Raw genomic sequence first — 21,915 nt, forward strand, 5'->3', positions numbered from 1 at the left:
AGTGTTTATTAATTGTACCAAAGCACAAAATTTTAGAACAAGAAATAGAGATTTTAGAATTTTTACTTTAGAACGAGCAAAAAATTTTCAACTTTTTTTTAAATAAAGTTTTAAAGTACAGTTATGCCAATATTTAAATTTTATTATTCATTATATTATGTAGTTTTATAAGGGGGTGCAAGATTTTTGAACGTGAGTGTACTTAGAACAATCTACATTGACTAAAAATTTCAGATAGTTTTAACTGACATAATACTCGTATATCAAAATTTTGAGAATTCTTCTCAACCCTAATTTCTCTTCAGAGGTGAGTTTCAAGTAAACTAAATTTCATTTTCCCACAATCGCGTGTCAGAGCTAATTCTTGCGCTTCCCTCGACGACGTTAAGTTGTTTTGCCAGAACTGCGACAACGTAAATAGTTCTTTCTGTATCGTATATCATTGTGCATTTCAGCGTAAAGAACTATCTTTGCCTTTTAATGTAAGTAAAGTGAAGCTCATTGCTATCAGCCCACTCTCCTGTGGAAATTCGAAAATTGGGTGTAAATCACCCAATTCTTTAGGGGAAAATGGTTAAGTTGGCAAAATGTCATTCTCTTGAGAGTTGACAGTTGCCGTCTAAAATTAACGATAATTCGCGAAGGTCTAAGGGTTTTTTATTCAAAAATTTAGAAAATTCGATTGTAATTAGCGATGCATAATTAAAAAAAAAATAAATGTCATTTTTGCATAGAAATAATGGCTTCGAAAACAGCCTCTGAAAACGTAATTCGGTCAATTTTTCGTTTATTTGTGACGCAAATTCAAGCTCATTTAACGCAGAATTTCACGCAGAATCATCCAAAACTGGGCGCTATTTTGACGTACATCAATAAATAACCAAATTAGAGGTGTTTGAAGTTGTGGGTTGTCGCCAGAGGGCAAGCATTTTGATTGTTTCTAAAAAAGAAAATTTTAAAAATTTGTGTTAAATTTGTGGAAAATTTTTAAAATCAAGCCAGTCAATAGGCAGACAATAAGTTGTAAACTCCCCAAATTTTATTGCAACTAGCCCGAAAAATACTAAAATTAGGAATTTTGTTAAAAAATATTAAATTTCGGTTGGTCCTAGAAAAGAAAATTTCTAATGTTAGATAGTAAATTTTTATATCCAACATGTTGAACATGTATCTCCGAAATTTATACAAACAGAAAAATGCTGTCTTTAGCATCGTTTTTCTCGTGGTTTTGTTGCTTAGAATCAATTCTCAGGTAGCCAAAATTCCATAGCCGTTTTTCTTTGTGAAATAAAATTGAATTTTTGTTTTTTTGATCGCACTCGAAAATCATTGGACCCACGGATTTGGGATTTGGCCAGTTAATCGATCTTGAGATGCTCTTTTGATTAATGCATAATTCAAAAATATCCAACATTATTTTCGCACCAAAAACCGAAAACTGAATTCGGTTAATTTCTCATTTATTAGTGAAGCAAACTGAAGTTATTGTTGTTTATTCATTTAATGCAGAATTTCACACAGAATTCAAAACTGTGCGAATTTTTCCCATCCATCAACAGATAATCAAATTAGAAGCGATTAATTGGGTTGTCTTCGAAAGCAAACATTTTGAGATTTCTAAAAATCTAAATTTGCAATTTTTCGTTTTTTGAAACTTGGCGACATTAGAATTTATTCAAAAACCGCCTCAAATTTTTCATTTACTTTCAATACTTTTTACACTTCGACTTTTGGTCTGTCCGCGGCCACAGAGAAAAGAGCGCAGAAAACTCCGACCCCTCCAGTTATTAATGTTTTTTCCCGGAGATCAGTAGCTTCGAGCTTAAACGTTCCGGTCAGTTAATAACTTCCCCCAATTGTCGATAAACTTGGAAAAGTGTGAGTGCAATCGAAAATGCTTTAACAAAAGTGTTCTCATAAAACGAAAATAAATATATGGGCAGCGAAGAAAATGCCTCGAGTATTTTTATGACTTCATTGTCGACGATAAATAATGGAACCGTCCTGGCATAACGTATTTCATGTTGACCTTTTCGGTTCAAGTTGTGTGGCGTTCACTTGGGGGTTAGTGTGAAATCAGCCGGAGGGACGCCAGCCGTCGGGGCGCCGTGCCGAGCCGTCGCCGGATTGCGTGAGCTAATGTCACTCATTTGCAGTCTTTATTGCATGCAGGTATTGCGGTTTTACTGCAGTTTCATTGTTCTAAAAACCGTTATTACCATTTAATACGTCCATCGATTCGGAATTCTGTACCAAAATGGTGCATTGTTGGGGTCATGGTACCAAAACTTCGCAATGGTTACAGAAATGTGTTCATAACACTCCTTTAATTAATATCAATTGGGAGGTGGTCGTCTGTCTTGAATGTTTATTATTCGAGTTGGATATTAATGCCGGCTCGACACGATATCAGGCAATTTATTCTCTCATGTCCTGGAGCTGTGTCCTGGACGTGGATGTAATGTTTTAATTATAACAGGTTGCTGACAAGTTCTTTCATAAAACTGGATAAAATCTTGCAATAAATTGAGTGTTAAAAAGTGGTAGAACGTACCGATCATTTGTCATTTTTAATCGATCACTTCATTTCTATTTTATATGCGCACATCTAAATCTCGCAAATTCTTTTATTCACTTAAGCAATGGGTTAATAAAAGCTGAAAGACGAATCGTGTTGGAAAGAAAGAAGTAAATGAAGCTGATGCAACACATATCCTCCCTCAAACACGAAAAGGCTGAGAAAGACGTATGCGTTAATGCAGTTTATTTCGAGGATATATGCCCATTTGAGACTGACTAAACGGTTTTCCATGTTTCCTTAGGTTAGAAGCAACATATCTTTGTTTACCATTACGTGCGTTGTAGAAAAAGAGAATTTCCTCATTGTTTACTTACTTTGTTTCAGCGAAATGAAAAAAGTTACTCACTCAAAGAAGATTTATTACGATGAAAACATTTCTTCACTAAACAACGTTCGAGATTTTAAGGGAAAATTTTACGATGTAATTTAAATATGGCGGGCTACACGTGACAATACTTATAGGAGTTAAATGAGAATCTAAAGTACACTGACGTTCAAAAATCTTGCACTCCACACATTTTTGTATTCCATTTTAGAGAAAACTAAAATTTGTGTCTTTGTTAGTTTTTAAGTTATGACGATTAAATTTATAGAAGTCACTATTTCTAAAGTGTTCATTAATTGCACTAAAGTACAAAATTTTAGAACAAGAAATAGAGATTTTAGAATTTTTAATTTTAGGACGGACAAAATATTTTCAACGTTTTTCATTAAAATTCGGATCTTTGTTAGTTTTTAAGTTATGTTAAGTTAAGTTTTTTGCAGAGAACTCCTAAATTGGTACTTTGATTTTTTATTGTAATACGTCGTTATAAAGGTTGAGATCTATGCTTCCTAACGCGGTGTCAAACAAGTTATTATCTTTTGACCTTTAGAAGTTACATGCCAAAGAATATGGAGCGGTTTTTAGTTTGTCACCTTTCGAAGATAGCACCAGATAAAGCAAAACGAACTTTTTTCCAAAATGTGTTGACTAGTGAACAAATTAAAATTGGAGGAGATGACTATCCGTAAAGTGTTCGTTAAGTGTACCAAAACATAAAATTTTAGAACAAAAAAAAAAAGATTTTAGAATTTCTCATTTTAGAACGAACCAAAAGTTTTCAACTTTGTTTTAATAAATTTAATATCTTTGGTAATTTTTAAGTTATGACGATGAAATTTATGGGGGTTCCTACTTCTCAAGTGTTCATTAACTGCACCAAAGCACAAAATGTTAGAACAAGAAATAGAGATTTTAGAAACTTTTATTTAAGAACGAACCAAAAATTTTCAGCTTTTTTTTATTTCCAAATATAAAGTTTAGTTATGCCCATATTTAAACTATATTTATTGTAGTTTTATAATTTTTGAACAATTTTTCGACAATATCTCTGAATGCTGACCTGCTGGAGCAAAACGGACTTCAGATTTGGAATGAGAAGGTCGTTCCACTTTAGAAGTGACCCTCACCCAACTTTTCCTCTTCAATTTTTTTGTAAATTTGTAGACTAGTGTAACCGGCGACATTTCCAATGCTTAATAAAGACAACAATGGTCGAGTCGATGCAATGCTATCTGCACACATAAAGAAACGAAGTGGAATAATTGCATCCATAATTTATTATTGGCGAATAATTGCAGAATTAGCGTGAATTATGCCTGGAAAGCAACAATCGAATGCATAGAGTACCGTAAACAAGTCCAAAGTCTCTGAAGCTCAATTTCTAAAGGAAAATAAAACGAAACTTGATCAAATGACTTAATGGGACCACATCGTTATATGTGTACCTAATCTCCCCGAAACGAGCGCCCGTCCAAATCTGTGTTTGATGAGCATTGTCCTCCCGCTTGTGCCCTAATCGACTCTTGGGTGGGAATCTAATAATAACAAAGTCATTTACGCATTAGTGGTGGATTATTGTCATCCTATATATGAGCTAGCGGGGTTAACAGCGCAATTAGCAAGCTAGTACGTCCCGAAAGCTAAAGATCTGGCAAACGCCCAAAACCGTGTTGCATACATGCCGTCGAACGTCTTAAGTGAGCTGTTAAGTACCTGAGCAACTCGCCATTTCCTGCAAAATTTGTTTACCGAATGAATATATTTACGGCATCGGAAATGACAGCGAGGATTTCGTACATACGCAACCGGCAATAATATTTTATTCCCGCGCCGAGAAAGTGCGTGCAATGCATTTTCCATCGTATGATTCATGCAAAGCGTAACTCGATGGAAGTAGAGAAGCCGTCAGTCTGAGTAAAAAGTTGACTTTGGAGCAAGTTAGCAAGAGAACACGTGTCACAAAGGCGTCCCGCCGCGTACCGACGCTGGATCCTTCGCTAGATATTGCAGAAAACGTGCCTGGACTTGCAACGAACGCGAGACGTTATATTGCAAATCTCATTTGTGACAATAATTTATATGTAAATATATCCATGTTATACGTGTTGCATCCCAAAAATTCTAATATCTAATATGTTTACATTATTTTTTTCCATCGAGGTTGTTATACACAAGTGTTAAATTATAAATCTTCCGGGCAACTTAATAAGTTTTTTTTATATATTACTGAAACGCGCCGCCAATTCGAATGCTCTCGGAGGATTTTCTGGAAGAAAAAATAAGTTCCTGGCGATGTCGGTGACTCGGTCATTTGAGGATAATCGAAATTGCAAGTTAATTTGTTCACTAGTCAACACATTTTGGAAAAAAGTCCGTTTTGCTTTATCTGGTGCTGTCTTCGAAAGGTAACAAACTAAAAACCGCTCCATATTCTTTGGCACGTAACTTCTAAAGGGGAAAAGATAACAACTTGTTTGACACCGCGTTAGAAAGCATAGATCTCAACCTTTATAACGACGTATTACAATAAAAAATCAAAGAACCAATTTAGGAGTTCTCTGAAAAAATCTTAACATAACTTAAAAACTAACAAAGATACGAATTTTAATGAAAAAAGTTGAAAATTGTTGGTCCATCCTAAATTGAAAATTTATAAAATCTCTATTTCTTGTTCTAGAATTTTGTGCTTTAGTGCAGTTAATGAACACTTTAGGAGTGGAAGCCTCTAAAAATTTTATTATCATGACTATAAAATTAACAAAGATACAATTTTATTAAAAAAAATTGAAAATTTTTTGTCCGTCCAAAAATGAAAATTTCTAAAATCTCTATTTCTTTATCTAAAATTTTGTGCTTTGGTGCAATTAATGAACACTTAGAAATAGTGACCTTCATAAATTTCATCGTCATAACTTAAAATTAAAAAAAAAAAAAATAATAAATATACGAATTTTATTAAAAAAAAGTGGGAAATTATTGATTCGTTCTAAAATAAAAAATTCTAAAATTTTTATTTCTTGTTCTAAAATTTTGTGCTTTAGTGCAGTTAATGAATACTTTAGGAGTGGAAGCCTCTAAAAATTTTATTGTCATGACTATAAAATTAACAAAGATACAGTTTTATTAAAAAAAATTGAAAATTTTTTGTTCGTCCTAAAATGAAAATTTCTAAAATCTCTATTTCTTTATCTAACATTTTGTGCTTTGGTGCAATTAATGAACACTGTAGAAATAGTGACCTTCATAAATTTCATCGTCATAACTTAAAATTAAAAAAAAAATAATAATAAAGATACGAATTTTATTAAAAAAAAGTGGGAAATTATTGATTCGTTCTAAAATAAAAAATTCTAAAATTTTTATTTCTTGTTCTAAAATTTTGTGCTTTGGTGCAAGTTAATAAACACTTTAGAGGTAGAAAGCTTCATAAATTTCATTATCATAACTTAAAAATTAACAAAGATAGTTTTTGAAATCCTCTCTAAAATAGAATACTAAAATGTGGAGGATATAAGATTTTTGAACGTCAGTGTATTACAGAGTTTCATGCTTTTGCAAGTTGTTAAGCAAAAATACTTATTGTACAAATATATCTGAGTCCTGACCTGATAGATCAAAACGGGCTTCATATTAGTGTTATTATCGGATCAATTCCAACCAATTGCCAGAAGTACCACCTCTAAAAAACAGTCTTATCCATAAAACCGTAAGTGAAGTAAATTTATTTATTTAAACTTTCCAACGTACAGTACCCATACTACGAAGTAATAAAACAGAAGTATATTTTATCTACCAGCAATAAATATCTATAGCATCGTGTAATAATAAATACGTCACTACGTTAAACTCACGTTAAATTAAACAAAGCGTCGCTCTTAAAGAAATATTAATAGATCATTCGGTGTTGTTGGTGGTACTAAAATTGATACTCAATATTAAATTTTTAGACGCGTCGGGCATATTTGAGGGCATATGTGTCGCCATGAAGTCGAGTGCACTTGCAATTCAACTTAAATTTTATGACCGTGCAACATGCACCACCGGAACAGCTACTGCATTGACTCATGCAATTGAAGAGCGGGAGATATTTTTTGCAGCTGGACTCATGTCACAACATTACGTGCAAACAAGTTTTAATACAGAATTTTCAAATGATTAAATTCCGTTTAAATTAGGATACATTACTGCATAGATAACTATCAACAATTAAATACAAAAGACATTTTAAAATTCTGTACACATTATTTATTTTTACAACAATTAGAACATTATTTACGCCCACCAGTAAGTTTCCGCCGGAAGAAGCCCCAGACCTAGAGGATCGGCGCCTCCACCACAATACTTGGCGCACAGTTTCGCCTTGAGTTTAGCCAGGAGCGGTTTTTTGCAAAGAGGATTGCAATAAGGCGACGGTAAGCAAAGAGGTGCCTGAAAACAATTAGTCAATAAACAAGTCGTATTAAATTCTTCAGGTGATACTCACAACCATGGAGATGGCCACCAATAAGATGGTCACGAAAACGATGAATTTAGTACTGTGCATGATTAAAGTTTGAACTGATCGAAACTTCGAAACGCCGTCTTTTATATCCCCGAAATGTTTACTCGAAGCTCCCAAACGTGTGATAATTTTCAACACGCCATAAAAAATTCTATTAAAATTACGTGCTGATTAAACTTAAACTTGAACTTGGCGCGGAAATGGCAACAAATGAGTGTTTGCATTATTGAGCGAGTGCATTGACTTTTTGCACAGTTCCAGTAAGCGAAAACATTAAGTGAGTACAATAACGCAATGTAAAATAGGCCATCAGCATTTACATACAGCAATAGCTTGCAAAAAGAGCGCGGTGCGGTCTTATGGGAATTCAATCGAATGAAGACGCATCCCGTAGGGTTACATTTCCAGGTTACTTTCAGTCCTATGAATATCTGTTCGGTGTCTCTACACAACTTGCCCAGCACTACGGACCTCTGGAGACTTCAGTTTATTTAGTTGCCTTGGCCTGTCGTACCATTTTCCAAATACGAAAGGGAAAAACCTTCTTCCCAAATTGGTTACTTGTTACACAGGGTCTGATTTGCTTGAATAAGCCTTATGACTCCGTAAGTGAATATCTACGAAATGTATTTTTAAAAACAATATGCGGTGGAGTTGAACAAGCTTCAAAGGAAAGTCGAGGCGATTTATTCGCATCCTAAAATGGAAGTGGTTTCGAACTAGATTCAAAAATCGATCAAAATTACTTCATTAAGGTGTGGATATGACTTTTGCAACATGCCAGTTAGGGCGAGTCCGGTCCTGACTAGTACGAAATTGGGTCAAACCGGAGGTGATGAGTCGGTAGTTTGAAGTCTCCGTTTGAACAAAATGAGTTAATTGGGGTCTTGTGTCGATCAGGCTGGCAAATTTCGACCAGTTTTTCTTATCCGAAGAAAATTTACCGATTAATTAGATTACCTGTAATCAACATGTTAATTTTTGTTTATTTTTATTAGCCATACCTGCAAATCTGCATTGAGAATAACAAAACCAGTTTATTGCTGATGCTTCTAAAATTTGTGGTAGTTCTTGTTTAACATTCCGCAGGAGTGTAAAAATCAGCATTGCGTAGCTCTGGTGAACGACCAATCACAGAGCCGCATTTCGAATTTAGCGCCTATAATTGTTGTTTTTATTAAAGAGCAGTTGCATGCATCTGAGGCACATTTCACATGTAACCTTCATGGGGGGACAATGGTGCCAACTTTGTCGTCTTAAAATTTTCAAAGTTAATTCATGAAGATTTCAACCGTACATAAGGAAATGACTTTCGCTCTAGAGTCGGTTTGGGTTGCAAATGACCACTTTCCCAGTTATTTATTTATTTCAAGTTGGAATATTGTTGATCTGTAAATTAGCGTTGGGAATTTTGGGATGACAGGGTTGGCGGCATTGTCCCCCAGAATTTGACATTTGCTATTTTGATATATAACTTGCTGTGTTAAAAATGTTTGCGTAATTAGTAAATTTTAGGACAAAAAATAAAGATTTAGATTTTTTCATTTTAGAACGAACCAAAAATTTTCAACTTTTTTTCAATAAAATTTGTATCTTTGTTATTTGTTAAGTTATGACGATGAAGTTTATGGAGGTCACTATTTCTAAAGTGTACATTAACTGCACCAAAGCACAACATTTTAGAACTAGAAATAGAGATTTTAGAATTTTTAATTTTAGAGCGAACTAAAAATTTTTTACTTTTTATAATAAAATTCGCGTCTTTGTCAATTTTCAAGTAATAACGATGAAATTTATGAAGGTCACTATTTCTAAAGTGTTCATTAATTGCACGAAAGCACACAATTTTAGAACAAGACATAGAGATTTTAGAATTTTATATTTTAGAACGAACTAAAAATTTGTAACTTTTTTAATAAAATTCGTATTTTTGTTAATTTTTAAGTTATGACTATGACGATGAAATTTATGGAGGTCACTACTTCTAAAGTGTACATTAATTGCACCAAAGCACAACATTTTAGAACAAGAAATAGAAATTTTAGAATTTTTAATTTTCAGCGTAATTAATGCAAGCCGTTAAATGTAATCTAGGAGAAGTGAAATTTGTTAAGAACCAAATTGAATTTTTACTAATTACATTGACCGAACTTCCAGGATCGTCTTTTGTACCCTAAAATCCAACTTATCAACAGAAGCAAATTCCACGATAAAACTTAAAAAAAATCTGAGAAATTGAAGATTTTTTGTTAATTTGTTGCTAGTCTGCATGAAAACGCCTGCAAATTCGTAAATGCAAACAACCCCTTGACCACATTGTCGGCGTGGTGAGCCCCGGATGGCAGGAAAGTGTGGACACCATTTAGCTTAGTAATAAATAGCTAGGTTTCGCACAATCAGCTAGACCGGACTATGCTTCACTAGCATCACATAATTCTCGTTCCGCAAATGCTTTATTACGATGTCAAACTCCTAACATTGCGGTTCGGTTTTAACCACTGTTATTATTTATGCTGGTACATTACTCCGTGAAGAGAAATGTGCCGCCTGCAAGCGGCAAATTGAGTTTCGTCTACTATTATTTTGAAGCAACAATATTTATCGACACGTTTTCTCGATTTGCTAAATAAAACTAAAATGTTTGAGAGTTATTTTAGACACTCGTCGCACAAACGTTATTAGGAAACATCTAGTTAAATAATTCTGTTTATGACTACACGCCCTAAGAAGACTCATCACGTAGCTGAGTTTCCTTTCCAGCAGTGCTTCCTTCAGTTTAGAGCTGCACGTACATCTTTATTTAAACCGAGAACATGCCTTAGGGTGTGCTGATAAAATACATTTAAGCTTCACCAATTTAATTTTTGCTTTTCGTTCTTTCCCAATTTATTTTCATTATTGAATTGGTTAAATCGAGTTTGAAATAAAGAAAGTGTTCATTTGAACTGTTACGCAATTACAGCCCAAGAATGCCAGCTATGTTAACTAAAACACTCTTGACTAACTTTCTTTCCTAACTTATGAATTTATTTTATGCCTCACTTGTAATTACACTGACGTTCAAAAGTCTTTTAATCTCCACATTTTTGTATTCTATTTTAGGGCAAACTAAAGATTTAAAAAAAATATTTTCAACTTTTTTCTATTAAAATTTGTATCTTTCTTAGTTTTCAAGTTATGACTATGAAATTAATGGAGTTTCTTACCTTTAAAGTGTTCATTAAATGTACCAAAGCACAAAATTTTAGAAGAAGAAATAGAGATTTTAGAGTTTTTAATTTTAAGACGAACCAAAAATTTTCTATTATACCTTTTTGTTTATAAAATTCGTATCTTTGCTAGTTTTGAGTTATGACGATAAAAGTGTTAATTAATTGCACAGCACAAAATTTTAGAACAGGAAATAGAGATTTTAGAAATTTTCGGTTTAAGACGAACAAAAAATTTTCAACTTTTTTCATTAAAATTCGTTTCTTTCTTAGTTTTAAAGTTCTGACGATGAAATTTGGGGAGGTGACTATTCTAAAAGTGTTTGTTAAATGTACCAAAGCACAAAATTTTAAAACTAGAAATAGAGATTTTAAATTTTTTTATTTTAGGACAAACTAAAAATTTTCAACATTTTTTATTAAAATTTGTATCTTTGTTAGTGGTTAAGTTATGACTATCAAATTTATGAAGGTTACTACTCCTAAAGTGTTCACTAAATGCACGAAAGCACAAAATTTTAGAACAAGAAATATAAATTTTAGAAATTTTTATTTTTGGATGGACCAAAAATGTTCAACTTTTTTCATTCGTATCTTTGTTAGTTTTTAAGTTATGACGATAAAATTTAGGAAGGTTTCTTCTTTTCAAGTATTCATTAACTGCACCAAAGCACAAAGTTTTAAAGCAATAAATAGAGATTTTAGAATTTTTAATTTTAAAACGAACCAAAAAGTTTCAACTTAATACAATTTGTATTTTTGTTAATTTTATGTCATGACGATGAAATTTATAAAAGTTTTTATTTCTAAGGGTTCAATAATTGTACCAAAGCACATTTTAAAACAAGAAATAGAAATTTTTTGAATTTTTTATTTTTGAACGAACCAAAAATTTTCAACTTTTTTTAATAAAGCTTAAAGTACAATTATCCTCATTTCAATTTTAATATTTTTTATAGTGTTATAAAGTGGTGCAAGATTTTTGAACGAAACTGCATTTTCTGCTTGAAACGCGTTTTATATTATTGCTCCTGCAAAAAGTGTTTAACTTCAACATCAACAGGTATTTAGCAGGACTAATTGCTTTTAGTTGAAGAACGCTTGTGATTGAACGGCACAGTTTGTTTTGCAATAATAAGATCTATAAAAATCGGTTTGTATGGAACTCCGGCAATTTAAATTATACACACATGATTAGCGATAGATTGAAAATTCAATCGTGCGTTTTGTAAGACACATGTCTTTGACAGATCGATTTCCCTCTAGATTTCAATGCATGTGTAAAATTTTCTCGTGTGAATACATCTCTAAAGAGCCAAGGGCGTTTCCATTGCTCCTTTAATTTCTCTTTTAAAAACGAAATTAGTATTACAGTTTCGCCGCCGCAACTTTCATTACAACTTTTCCTAATTCACTCTTTTATATTGAACAGGCGAGTCGGCGGATAGCGCCAGGACGGAAGAGTTAAAACAGATGACTTGACAAGACAAAATGCGTGTTTATTGAGTAGTGGCGGTGATCAGTAGTTCGGCCACGTTTCCAGTCTCGTCACCACCACCACCTCTCGTCTCTTTATTGGGAACTTGCCTCATTTTTTGTCCTTCTTAAACATTTTTCACATTTTCCATGACTACGAACATTTTACGTATTCAGCGGAAATGATATAGCGAAATTGGCTTTACTTATGTTGTATTTTCTTATTTTTTAACGTGCTCTAACTTCGAATTTTCCAGCTTGGTATTCCGGCTCTATACGACCATTTATTTATTTGAAGGAGTGAAGGCTGTGCCTGCGAATATTACCGCATGAAATCCGGGCTTTGGAATATTTATGCCCAAAATCTGCTTTGAAGGTCTCCATCAGGTGTGTTCGTGTTTGAAGGAATTAAAAGTGAAGAAGAGTGAAGTAATGGAATATAATTTTGAATAAGAGCGCGGCTAGTATCAAACGGCGCTCCCGGAAAGAATACGAAGAAGCGGGACAAAAAGCTGTGCACGTCCTTACAGGATTTACTTTTATAGAACAACTAACAGGCCTCGCTACGAACCTGCTACTCTTGTCGAATACTGAACACTTTCTTTAATGGAAATATACATGAGGATATAAAGAGTAGAGCACAGGTCGCGTCAATTTACAAATCGCTTCCGGCCAAATTAGATCACGCCGCTGTATTACCAACTTTTACATCACCAAACTTCATGTGGTTAAAACGAATCGTATCGCACCAATTTTTAATCTTAATTTCTAATTACAAAGTGTTTAAGACTCTGCTGTTGTTGTCGCGGAAGTCGTGGTGGTCGGCTGCGAGGAGGTAGTTTCCGGCTTCCGGGTGGTGGTGGGCTTAGTCGGATCCAACAGCCCCAACGGGTTTCCCACCCATGGATACACCTCTGGACACGGCACGCAACTCGTCATATACCTAACTTCATTGTCTACATTCTTCAAAGAACAGTTCGTCTTGTTGCACTTAGTCGATGGGGTTGGTACGTCTGTTTTGAACTCCCCCACAGGAACCGGATTCCTGGCCCATTCCACCACCTGTTTCTGACTCACGAAGAAGACGTCACCCTCGTGGAGGATGTCGTCGATAAACTTCTGAAACCCTTCGAGACTGTTGTTGGCGAACCGGAACCATGCTGAGCCCACCATGAGTGTGATGGGGGCCCGATTGGTGGTGCGTTCGCGGTCGACTTGCGTTCTTAACCACGTGGCGATTTCGTCGGCGCTTCCCCTAGAAAACAAGTTAAAGAAATGTGGCCACAAAGACAAAATTCGGGAACGTACTGCACGTTGCAGCCGATCAAGGAGTTGCACTCGAGGACCCCATCGGAACTGTTTCCTTGTAAATCGATGATGGGGGCGATCCAGAAGCCTGGGTGTGACTCTACAGGGCATGTGGTACCGGTGCGGCACTCCTGAGTCGATTTGTAGTCTAAAGTGTATGGATTTACCATCTGGGTACTGCGCGACGTCCAGGAACTGTCGTACTGGAGTTCCGACGCCACGTAGGCGTTGATAGAAATATCTCCATTGAGCTGGAGCTGGGGGGTCCGCACCCCGATGATGTCTTCAGAGGGGATGTTGGCGAAATTAGAGATTACGACGCGTTGACCACCGAATTCACTCTTGAGAGTGTCTTCAGTGGCGTTCTGCCAGTACTCCGATGAGCTGTTTTTACTAAAACCCCCGTTTCTGTTAAGTGTTCCCCAAGAATGAGACTTACGAAATTGAATTGATTGCGATCTCGAACCCTCTGGCGTACAAATCGTTGACTCTACTATAATCCGTGTATTCGTGCGGTACGAAGAAAGTGGCGCCTATAGGCTGTCCGTCCGGATTCTTCCTATCGAAGAGGAGAGGCTCCCAGAGGCTGGTGTACAAATTATCGACCACCGCTTCGTCGAAAGTCAAACTAATCAACTATCAAATCGTCAAATTTCAAGGAGAATTCGCAATGGTGACAATATTACCTGAGGGGCGTCTTCCAGGATGGGACTAACCGAAGAGCATCGACATTGGCCAGTGCAGGAATCGGCTTTGCATCTGTCCGCGTCACCATTAATCAGCGATGCGTGCAGACATAATAGAGCGAGGATGGTTAGTTTCATCTTGGTGGTGAAAACTTAACTAAAACGGTTGACTTCGGAAGCGATCTGTTTTTATACAAACAAGGAGTTATCACGAATTAAAAATATTCTCGTCAACACTTCTGAAGTGGTACGTTTGGGTTGATAACATTGTTCATCAATCATTTTGAAACTTGTTCAGAGAAATTTGTACGAGAAGCATTTTTGTGGGATTGGAAATGTCAGGTTTCTTTTTGAAGTTTATGTTATGACGTTGATAAGCGCGGTGGGTCAAAATGTGCAGTCGTGTTTGTAGCGATTTACTTATCTAAAAATATCTTATCAATGTTATATTTTTAATGGTTGGTTGAAGCTGAAAAATACTCTGATTATTCTAGAACAAGAAAAATTGTGGAGTGTTAATTTTTTTAACAAAATTCATAATTTTGGTATTTTCAAGACTATTGCAATGAAATTTGGAGAGCTTACAACTTTTAGTTTGTCAGTTAACTGTGCTAAATTTCAAAATATTTCCATGAAAAACCCAATTTTAAAAAATTTTCTTTCTAGGAGCTACCAAACATTTTCGACATTTTTTACCAAAATTTGTAATTTTTGTATATTTAGGGCTTTTGCAATGAAATTTGGGGAGTTTACAATTTTAAGCTTGTCTTTTAACTGTGCCGAGTTTCAAAATTTTTCCGTAACAGAAATTTTAGAAATTTTCTTTTTTAGAACCAATAAAAAATTTTCTATATTTTTAACAAAATTCGTAATTTTGGTATTTTTAGGTCAATTGCAATGAAATTTAGGGATATTACAATTTTTAACTTGCTTATTAACTGCCGAATTTTAAAACTTTTTTATGGAAAACAAATTTTAGAAATTTTCTTTTCTCGGAGCAACTAAAATTTTCAAGTTTTTTTAACAAAATTCGTAATTTTGGTATTTTTAGGACTATTGCATTGAAATTTGGAGAGCTTGCAATTTTTAGCTTGCCAATTACCTGTGCCAAATTTCGAAAATTTTCCATGGAAAAAACAAATTTTAGAAATTTTCTTTTTGAGGACCAACTAAAAATTTTCAATATTTTTTACCAAAATTCATAATTTTGGTATTTTTTGGGCGAGTGCAATGAAATTTAGCGAGTTTACAATTTGTAACTTGTTTATTAACTGTGCCAAATTTCAAAATTTTTACGTGGAAAACACAAATTTTAAAAATTTTCTTTTCTAGGAGCAACCAAATTTTTGGTCTCTGGCAACAACCCACAACTTGAAACACTTCTGATTCGGTTATTTATTAACGTGCGCTAAAAGTTTACATAATTTTGGATTCTGCGTGAAATTCTCCGTAAAATGAGCCCAAATCAAATTTCCTTGACAAATAAACGAGAAATTAACCGAAATACGTTTAATTTCAACACATTAAAATCTATGTAACAAAATAAATAAAATCATTTTAATCCGCTTAATTAAATCCCCTATATTCTCCAAACGGATTGCCTTTCCACGGATACACCTCTGGACACGGTACACAAGACTTCATATACCTATCAGTTCCATCCACATATATAAGATGGCAATTATTAGAGTGACACTTAGCTGATCTTTCAGGTACTATTCTTTCATAGTTAGAAACAGACACTGGATCTTTCACCCAGCTAATCACATCCAAAACTGACACGAGGAAGACATCTTCTCGTCTTTCCATTTCATCCAAGAACAATACAAACCCTTCATAACTATTTCCTGTAAAATCAAACCAATAAGAGTCCAATCGCAGAACCAGAGGTGATCGATTGTTCCGTTCGACGCGATCAACTTGGGAAACCAACCAGTCGCTGATTTCTTCTGGAGTTCCTCTAGAAGATCAAAATTTGATTAGAGCCACTGAGAGATCTTCCTCTTACTGTACTAAACAAGTAGGGAAAGAACTGCATTCTACGTTATTGTTGCCTTTGATGTTCGTAATCGGAGCAATCCAGAAATGCTCGTGTTGCTCCGAAGGGCACGTTATCGCCACCGAGCATTCCTGAGTCGAAGCATAGTCCAAAGTGTAAGGAAAAAGAGGAAACGACGAACTCGTCGGCCAAGTATTGTCGTAGCTCAAACCAGATTCTTTGTACGCCGTGATTGACAAATCTCCTTCCAGTTGCAACTGAGGGGTTCTCACCCCAACAATGTCTTCTATAGGGATGTTGGCAAATTTAGAAAGGATTTGTCTTTGACCGCCGAATTCCTCAACTAGATCGTTTAATGAGGCGTGTCGCCAGTACTCTTGAGACGCGTTTTTCCTACCAAACATAATCACTAATTAAATCCGTTTGAAGGCGAACTTACGTGATGGAATGCACTCCGATTTCATGTCCACGAAGGTACAAATTTTGAACCAACTCGTAATCGGTGTACTCGTGGTTTACGTAAAAAGTGAGCCCGATTGGGCTACCATCTGGATTCTTTCGATCGAAGAAGAGGGGCTTCAGGTAGTCGTCATAGAGGGTCGTTACGATGGACTCGCTGACCGTAATAGCAATGAGCTGAAGAAGTTTTTATAGTCGAGGATATTAATCATGAACTACTTACCATCGGAGCGGTATCATTGGAGTCAGAAATGGGATTTACCACAGAAGAACAGCGACAGTCGTTTTGAATTGAGCATTGCGATGTTGAGCAGGTATCTGCGTTTCTTGGGGAAGGTAATGCAAAGGCTAAATGAGTAATAGTTAGAGAAACTAAAAGGACCTTCATTATGGTTAAAGGTGGTGAAAATTGAACAATTTGGATTGGGAACGAACCATCTTTTTATAGCTATAAATATAATAACAAACAGATAAATAACTAATCTTTCCAAAAACTGACAGATTAAAGGCTTATCTGGGTTCAGGTAAGTAATGTTTTGAAACTTGGTATTACCTAAATCTGACAACATGTCAAGAAGGTATGTGGAGCTGTTATCAATTAGACCTCATTTTATTGCAGTATCGCTTGGAAATATTCAAATTCGATTTGTTTTTAAAAGTAAAAATTTCTAAAATTTGTGTCTTTGGCTCTATAATTTTGACATTTGGCACAATTTATAAATACTACCAAAGCAGTAACTGGCCAAAATTTCACTGCTCTAGCTTAAAAACTTCCAAAGTTACGCCCTTTAATGTAAAATTTGGAAGTTTTGACTTGTCTCTAAAGTAAAAATTTTTAAAATTTGTCTCTTTAGTTTTATAATTTTGACATTTGGGGCAGTTTATAAACACTAACCAATCAGTAACTTCCTAGAATTTTACTGCTCCAGCTAAAAAACTTTTAAAGTTACGCCCTTCAATGTAAAATTTGTAAGTTTCGATTTGCCTCCAAAAAAAATAATTGTTTCTTGGGTTTTATAATTTTGATATTTGGCACAGTTACATAAACACCAACAATACAGTAATTTTTGAGAATTTTACTATTCTAGCTTAAAAACTTTCAAAGTTACGCCTTTCGATGTAAAATTTGAAAGTTTTAACTTGTCTCCAATCTACTGCAGTATAAATTTCCTCCAAAACTTGTTGACTAAAAATTTTAAACAAAAATTGCAATAGATCAAGGTAAAAAGCTACACCAAAGTTCAATTTCAACATAAACTAACGTGTAGACATTTCAAACAATCGAATAATACTCGACTATTTTAAAACTCGCCACTTCTGATTTTCTCAAGTTATCTCTGATCCAATCACCACCACACCACGTTGCATTACCACAAATTACATTAAAAAGTAGTCAGATAAACTTAATTCGATCAAACAAACATAAATGGGGGCTATGAAACAACCGGAAATTGCGCACCCATCCTGTAACGACATCCGCTTAGAAAAATTTATTTTTATAGAAAACACTCGAAATATCGAGATTAGAGTCACCAAGTGGAATTTCTTAGTAGTCCTAGCTGTTCAGATATCAATTTTGATTCGTTGATTAGGATTAACTGCAAGTTTCAGTGATAATGTTTAGTGACAATGTTGACATAGATTTAACGAATTTTACATCAATTCGATGATTTCACGAGATGGGATAATGAAGTTAGATTTATACGTTTTCTCTTAAACTGGATAAGACAAGGATCCGCTAATCCGCACAGTTTTAATAATAATATGAAGACCAAAGTCCCTCGTTGTCAGGTAAAAATCATACAATAAATAAAATAGTGATAAAATTTAGGCACAGGAAGTCCAATTTCCTCCGAACGTAACATCCTTTCTGTATTTTTTAGGACTTGTAACCGACTCAGATAAAATCAAAGACATTGAAAACGAGTATCTATTGTACTTTCGAGGGCACTAATCAGCTTTATCAGATAATAAAAGTAGTATAAAGTGTTTGTCCCAAATAAAATTCAAAGTAAATTTTCACCATGCAGCGCCTACTTTTCGTACTTTTGTGCGTCCTTTCAGCTTTCGCTCATCCGACTGTAAAAGAAGCAGATCCATGCAGTCAAGATGCGTGTCAAGTTTCCGCCAACTGTCGCTGTTCCACAACCATCAATCCGATTACTGACGAAGAAAACACAGCACCTCAAGTAATATCTGTAGAAATAGCTCTAATGGGGTTTTATGTTGGTTTATTTTAGCTCATTGCCATAACAGTTAGTGAGAGTATCGTGCAGACTTTGTACGACACGTACTTGGAGCCTCTCTTCTTCGACAAGACGAACCCTGATGGCAGTCCTATTGGTATCACGTTCTATGTGAACCACGAATACACTGACTACACTTTAGTGCAAGATTTGTACTCTCGCGGATACGAAATTGGTGTCCATTCTATAACGTATGTTTCTAATTTTTGGGGGAAAATCGAAATTCGTTTTTTTTTTCAGCAAAGAACCCAATCAAACGTATTGGCGTGAAGCAACACAAGACCTTCTGGTGGAGGAGTTTGGAGGCCAAAAAATCATAATTTCTACTTTCGCCAACATTGATCCTACTCAAATCACGGGAGTTCGAACTCCTCAGCTTCAAATCGAAGGAGATGTAACGTTCGAAGCTTACGTTGCTTCAGAGCTTAGTTACGATAACTCCTGGCCGACACTGTCGACGCAGCGTCTCTTGCCTTACACTTTGGATTACGCGTCCACTCAGCAATGCACGGCTAGTTTGGCTTGTCCTGTCGAGTCTCATAAAGGTTTTTGGATAGCACCCATCACTGACATCAAAGGTGTTGATGATACCGAATGTAACTCCCTCGCTACGTGTCTCGTCCAGTAAGTTTCCGCGAGAATTATACGTTTGTATTTCAATTAATATTGTAGAGGCACAGCTGATGAAATTTCAAACTGGCTCCTGGATCAATTGGATCAGATCAAGAAAGATAATCGCGCGCCAATGACAATCCGGCTGGATTCGTATTGGTTTGAGAATACAAAAAACAGTTTTGAAGGGTTTGGGAAGTTCTTGCAACAACTCCAGGGTCAAAAGGACGTTTTTCTGGTGTCGGTTCAAGATGTGTTGGCGTGGATACAAAATCCTGTGGGAGTTAACGAGTATACTGTTCCTGATCACAGTGATCGGGAATATGACTGTTTGGATATCGACTGTAGATTGGCGAATCCTAATGGTGAAGACAGGTATATGAGGAGTTGCGTGCCGTGTCCGGATGTGTACCCTTGGTTGGGCAATCCCAAAGGAGAAAACAAAATGAAATAAGGAATTTGACGAGGCTATTAACTCGAGTGCACGCAGGATGTATAAAATATGTTAATTTCTTCTTTTACTATAATAAATAATACCAAAACTAAAATGCCATTTCTTCTTTCTTAAGGCCCTTGAATCCCTCTGAATATGGAGACAATATCAAAAGTTACGCGTTTCAATGTAAAATTTGGAAGATTCGATTAGTCTCAAAAATAAAAAGTTCTAAAATTTGTCTTTTTGGCTCTATAATTTTGACATCTGGTGCAGTCTATAGACACTACCAAAGCAGTAATTTCCTAGAATTTCATTACTTTAGCTTGAAAACTAAAGTTACCTTTTTTAATGTAAAATTTGGAAGTTTCGATTTTTCTTTAAAAATAAAAATTTCGAAAATTTGTTTTTTTTTGGCTCTACAATTTTGACATTTGGCAGAGCTCATAAACACTACCAGAGCAGTAATTTCCCAAAATTTTATTGCTCCAGCTAGAAAACATCAAAAGTTACGCCTCTCAATGTAAAATTTGGAACTTTTGATTTGTCTTCAAAAGTATACATTTTTAAAATTTATGTCTTTGGCTCTATAATTTTGACATTTGGCGCAGGTTATCTGAGTATCTCAGATTCCAAACTCTATTAAATTACCACTTGAAATTAAAATCATTTTATTTTTGATAACACATGACTATTATCTATTGTTCTTTCCGGTAGGATTGCCCAACCAAGGATACACATCCGGACAAGGCACGCAGCTTCTCATGTACCTATCTTCACCATCTTTATTCAACCTACAGTCGATATCCAGACAGTCATACTCCCGGTCACTGTGATCAGGAACAGCGTAATCATGAACTCCAACAGGATTTTTAATCCAAGCAAGAATATCTTGAACAGTCACTAGAAAAACATCATCTTGTTTTCCCAACGCGTCCAAAACTTTCCCAAACGCTTCAAAACTGTTGTCGACGTACTTAAACCAGTAAGAATCAAGACGGAGTGTCATCGGCGCGCGATTATCCTTTTTCACGAGATCTATTTGGCCGAGAAGCCATGCAGCGATCTCATCAGACGTACCTCTACAGACCAATTAATTGAATCAAGACACAAAATAACAACAAACTTACTGGACAAGACACGTAGCGAGAGAGTTACACTCGATATTATCAACCCCTTTAATATCAGTGATGGGGGCCACCCAAAACCCGTTATGAGACTCCAACGGACAAGAGAGACTAGCTGTGCAGTCTTGAGTGGAAGCATAGTCTAAAGTATATGGTAAAATACGTTGGTTGGACAGTGTGGGCCAGGAATTGTCGTAACTAAGATCGGAAGCAATGTACGCTTCAAAAGTCACATCTCCTTCAATCTGAAGCTGTGGGGTTCTCACGCCTTGAATGTCTTCAGGGTTGATATTACCAAAAGTTGTTAGGATGGTTTTTTGCCCGCTGAACTCTTCAACTAAGAGGTCTTTTGATGCTTCTCGCCAGTACGTCTGATTCGGCTCCTTTCTAAAAAAATTGGATTTAGAATATCATTCGAAAATCTGTAAAAAACGTACGTTATGGAATGAACCCCAATCTCGTACCCACGAGCGTACAAATCTTGAACCAACGTGTAGTCAGTAAACTCATGATTCACATACAATGTAAGACCAATGGGGCTCCCATCAGCATTTTCTCTGTCGAAAAACAGAGGCTCCAAGTAATTGTTGTACAGCGTCTTTACAACACTTTCGCTCACAGTTATTGCAATTAGCTAAAAAACGAAGTTTGAAGTGTTCCTTAAAAATTAAACCTGTACCTGAGGCGCGGGGTTTTCTGCATCTGAAATTGGATTGACAGTCGACGAGCAGCGGCAGTTGTTTGCAACTTGACATTTTTCTAAGTCACATACTGGTGCTTTGACAGAAGGATGAGCGAAAACGGAAAGAGCGCACAGAATCAGGAAAAAAATGCGCTTCATGTTGAACTTACTTGCTGTCGAAAATTGCGTAGCCACTTTATATAGTCTTTATTATCTGATAAAGTCAATTTGAGAAGAAGAGGACGTGGGGATCTTCGTTCTACGCATTATC

At 35.5% G+C, this 21,915-nt stretch overlaps 4 protein-coding genes across 4 annotated transcripts; 1 reads left to right on the forward strand and 3 right to left on the reverse strand.

Annotated features, from left to right (window-relative positions):
• Positions 1 to 12,833: 12,833 nt before the first annotated feature.
• On the reverse strand, positions 12,834 to 14,286 carry LOC148174689 (chitin deacetylase 8-like). The gene is made up of 4 exons (XM_088036148.1): positions 14,087 to 14,286; positions 13,840 to 14,036; positions 13,401 to 13,793; positions 12,834 to 13,347 (listed from the first exon to the last, which is right to left on the reverse strand). Exons 1-4 carry the CDS (start codon positions 14,222 to 14,224, stop codon positions 12,876 to 12,878), a joined length of 1,200 nt encoding a protein of 399 aa, XP_087892274.1. The 5' UTR covers positions 14,225 to 14,286; the 3' UTR covers positions 12,834 to 12,875.
• Positions 14,287 to 15,652: 1,366 nt separating this feature from the next.
• LOC148174690 (chitin deacetylase 8-like) lies at positions 15,653 to 16,932 on the reverse strand. Its single transcript, XM_088036900.1, has 4 exons — positions 16,768 to 16,932; positions 16,525 to 16,721; positions 16,095 to 16,478; positions 15,653 to 16,046 (listed from the first exon to the last, which is right to left on the reverse strand). The coding sequence occupies exons 1-4, from the start codon at positions 16,930 to 16,932 to the stop codon at positions 15,653 to 15,655; spliced, it is 1,140 nt and encodes a 379-aa protein (XP_087893026.1).
• A 1,510-nt stretch (positions 16,933 to 18,442) lies between these two features.
• LOC148174691 (chitin deacetylase 8-like) lies at positions 18,443 to 19,950 on the forward strand. The gene is made up of 4 exons (XM_088036206.1): positions 18,443 to 18,733; positions 18,785 to 18,981; positions 19,031 to 19,414; positions 19,463 to 19,950. Exons 1-4 carry the CDS (start codon positions 18,569 to 18,571, stop codon positions 19,854 to 19,856), a joined length of 1,140 nt encoding a protein of 379 aa, XP_087892332.1. The 5' UTR covers positions 18,443 to 18,568; the 3' UTR covers positions 19,857 to 19,950.
• A 539-nt stretch (positions 19,951 to 20,489) lies between these two features.
• On the reverse strand, positions 20,490 to 21,810 carry LOC148174692 (chitin deacetylase 8-like). The gene is made up of 4 exons (XM_088036994.1): positions 21,642 to 21,810; positions 21,400 to 21,596; positions 20,966 to 21,349; positions 20,490 to 20,917 (listed from the first exon to the last, which is right to left on the reverse strand). Exons 1-4 carry the CDS (start codon positions 21,801 to 21,803, stop codon positions 20,530 to 20,532), a joined length of 1,131 nt encoding a protein of 376 aa, XP_087893120.1. The 5' UTR covers positions 21,804 to 21,810; the 3' UTR covers positions 20,490 to 20,529.
• Between the last annotated feature and the right edge of the window lie 105 nt (positions 21,811 to 21,915).

This window comes from Gnatocerus cornutus, chromosome 5 (genome assembly GCF_029298725.1).
Source record: "Gnatocerus cornutus isolate USDA-ARS CGAHR chromosome 5, icGnaCorn1.1, whole genome shotgun sequence".
Lineage (NCBI taxonomy): Eukaryota > Metazoa > Arthropoda > Insecta > Coleoptera > Tenebrionidae > Gnatocerus > Gnatocerus cornutus.

What these genes read in the sequence shown, in the direction of transcription:
- LOC148174689 (XM_088036148.1), bottom strand. Translation starts at nt 14,224, where the DNA reads ATGAAACTAACCATCCTCGCTCTATTATGTCTGCACGCATCGCTGATT. An exon ending in TCCTGGAAGACGCCCCTCAG is followed by an intron (nt 14,037 to 14,086) that starts GTAATATTGTCA and finishes ACGATTTGATAG; the next exon opens with TTGATTAGTTTGACTTTCGA. An exon ending in ATCGCAATCAATTCAATTTC is followed by an intron (nt 13,794 to 13,839) that starts GTAAGTCTCATT and finishes CGGGGGTTTTAG; the next exon opens with TAAAAACAGCTCATCGGAGT.
- LOC148174690 (XM_088036900.1), bottom strand. Translation starts at nt 16,932, where the DNA reads ATGAAGGTCCTTTTAGTTTCTCTAACTATTACTCATTTAGCCTTTGCA. An exon ending in CCAATGATACCGCTCCGATG is followed by an intron (nt 16,722 to 16,767) that starts GTAAGTAGTTCA and finishes AAACTTCTTCAG; the next exon opens with CTCATTGCTATTACGGTCAG. An exon ending in TTCCCTACTTGTTTAGTACA is followed by an intron (nt 16,047 to 16,094) that starts GTAAGAGGAAGA and finishes TTGATCTTCTAG; the next exon opens with AGGAACTCCAGAAGAAATCA.
- LOC148174691 (XM_088036206.1), top strand. Translation starts at nt 18,569, where the DNA reads ATGCAGCGCCTACTTTTCGTACTTTTGTGCGTCCTTTCAGCTTTCGCT. An exon ending in AAGAAAACACAGCACCTCAA is followed by an intron (nt 18,734 to 18,784) that starts GTAATATCTGTA and finishes GGTTTATTTTAG; the next exon opens with CTCATTGCCATAACAGTTAG. An exon ending in CTCGCTACGTGTCTCGTCCA is followed by an intron (nt 19,415 to 19,462) that starts GTAAGTTTCCGC and finishes TTAATATTGTAG; the next exon opens with AGGCACAGCTGATGAAATTT.
- LOC148174692 (XM_088036994.1), bottom strand. Translation starts at nt 21,803, where the DNA reads ATGAAGCGCATTTTTTTCCTGATTCTGTGCGCTCTTTCCGTTTTCGCT. An exon ending in ATTGGGGTTCATTCCATAAC is followed by an intron (nt 21,350 to 21,399) that starts GTACGTTTTTTA and finishes CAATTTTTTTAG; the next exon opens with AAAGGAGCCGAATCAGACGT. An exon ending in CTCGCTACGTGTCTTGTCCA is followed by an intron (nt 20,918 to 20,965) that starts GTAAGTTTGTTG and finishes ATTGGTCTGTAG; the next exon opens with AGGTACGTCTGATGAGATCG.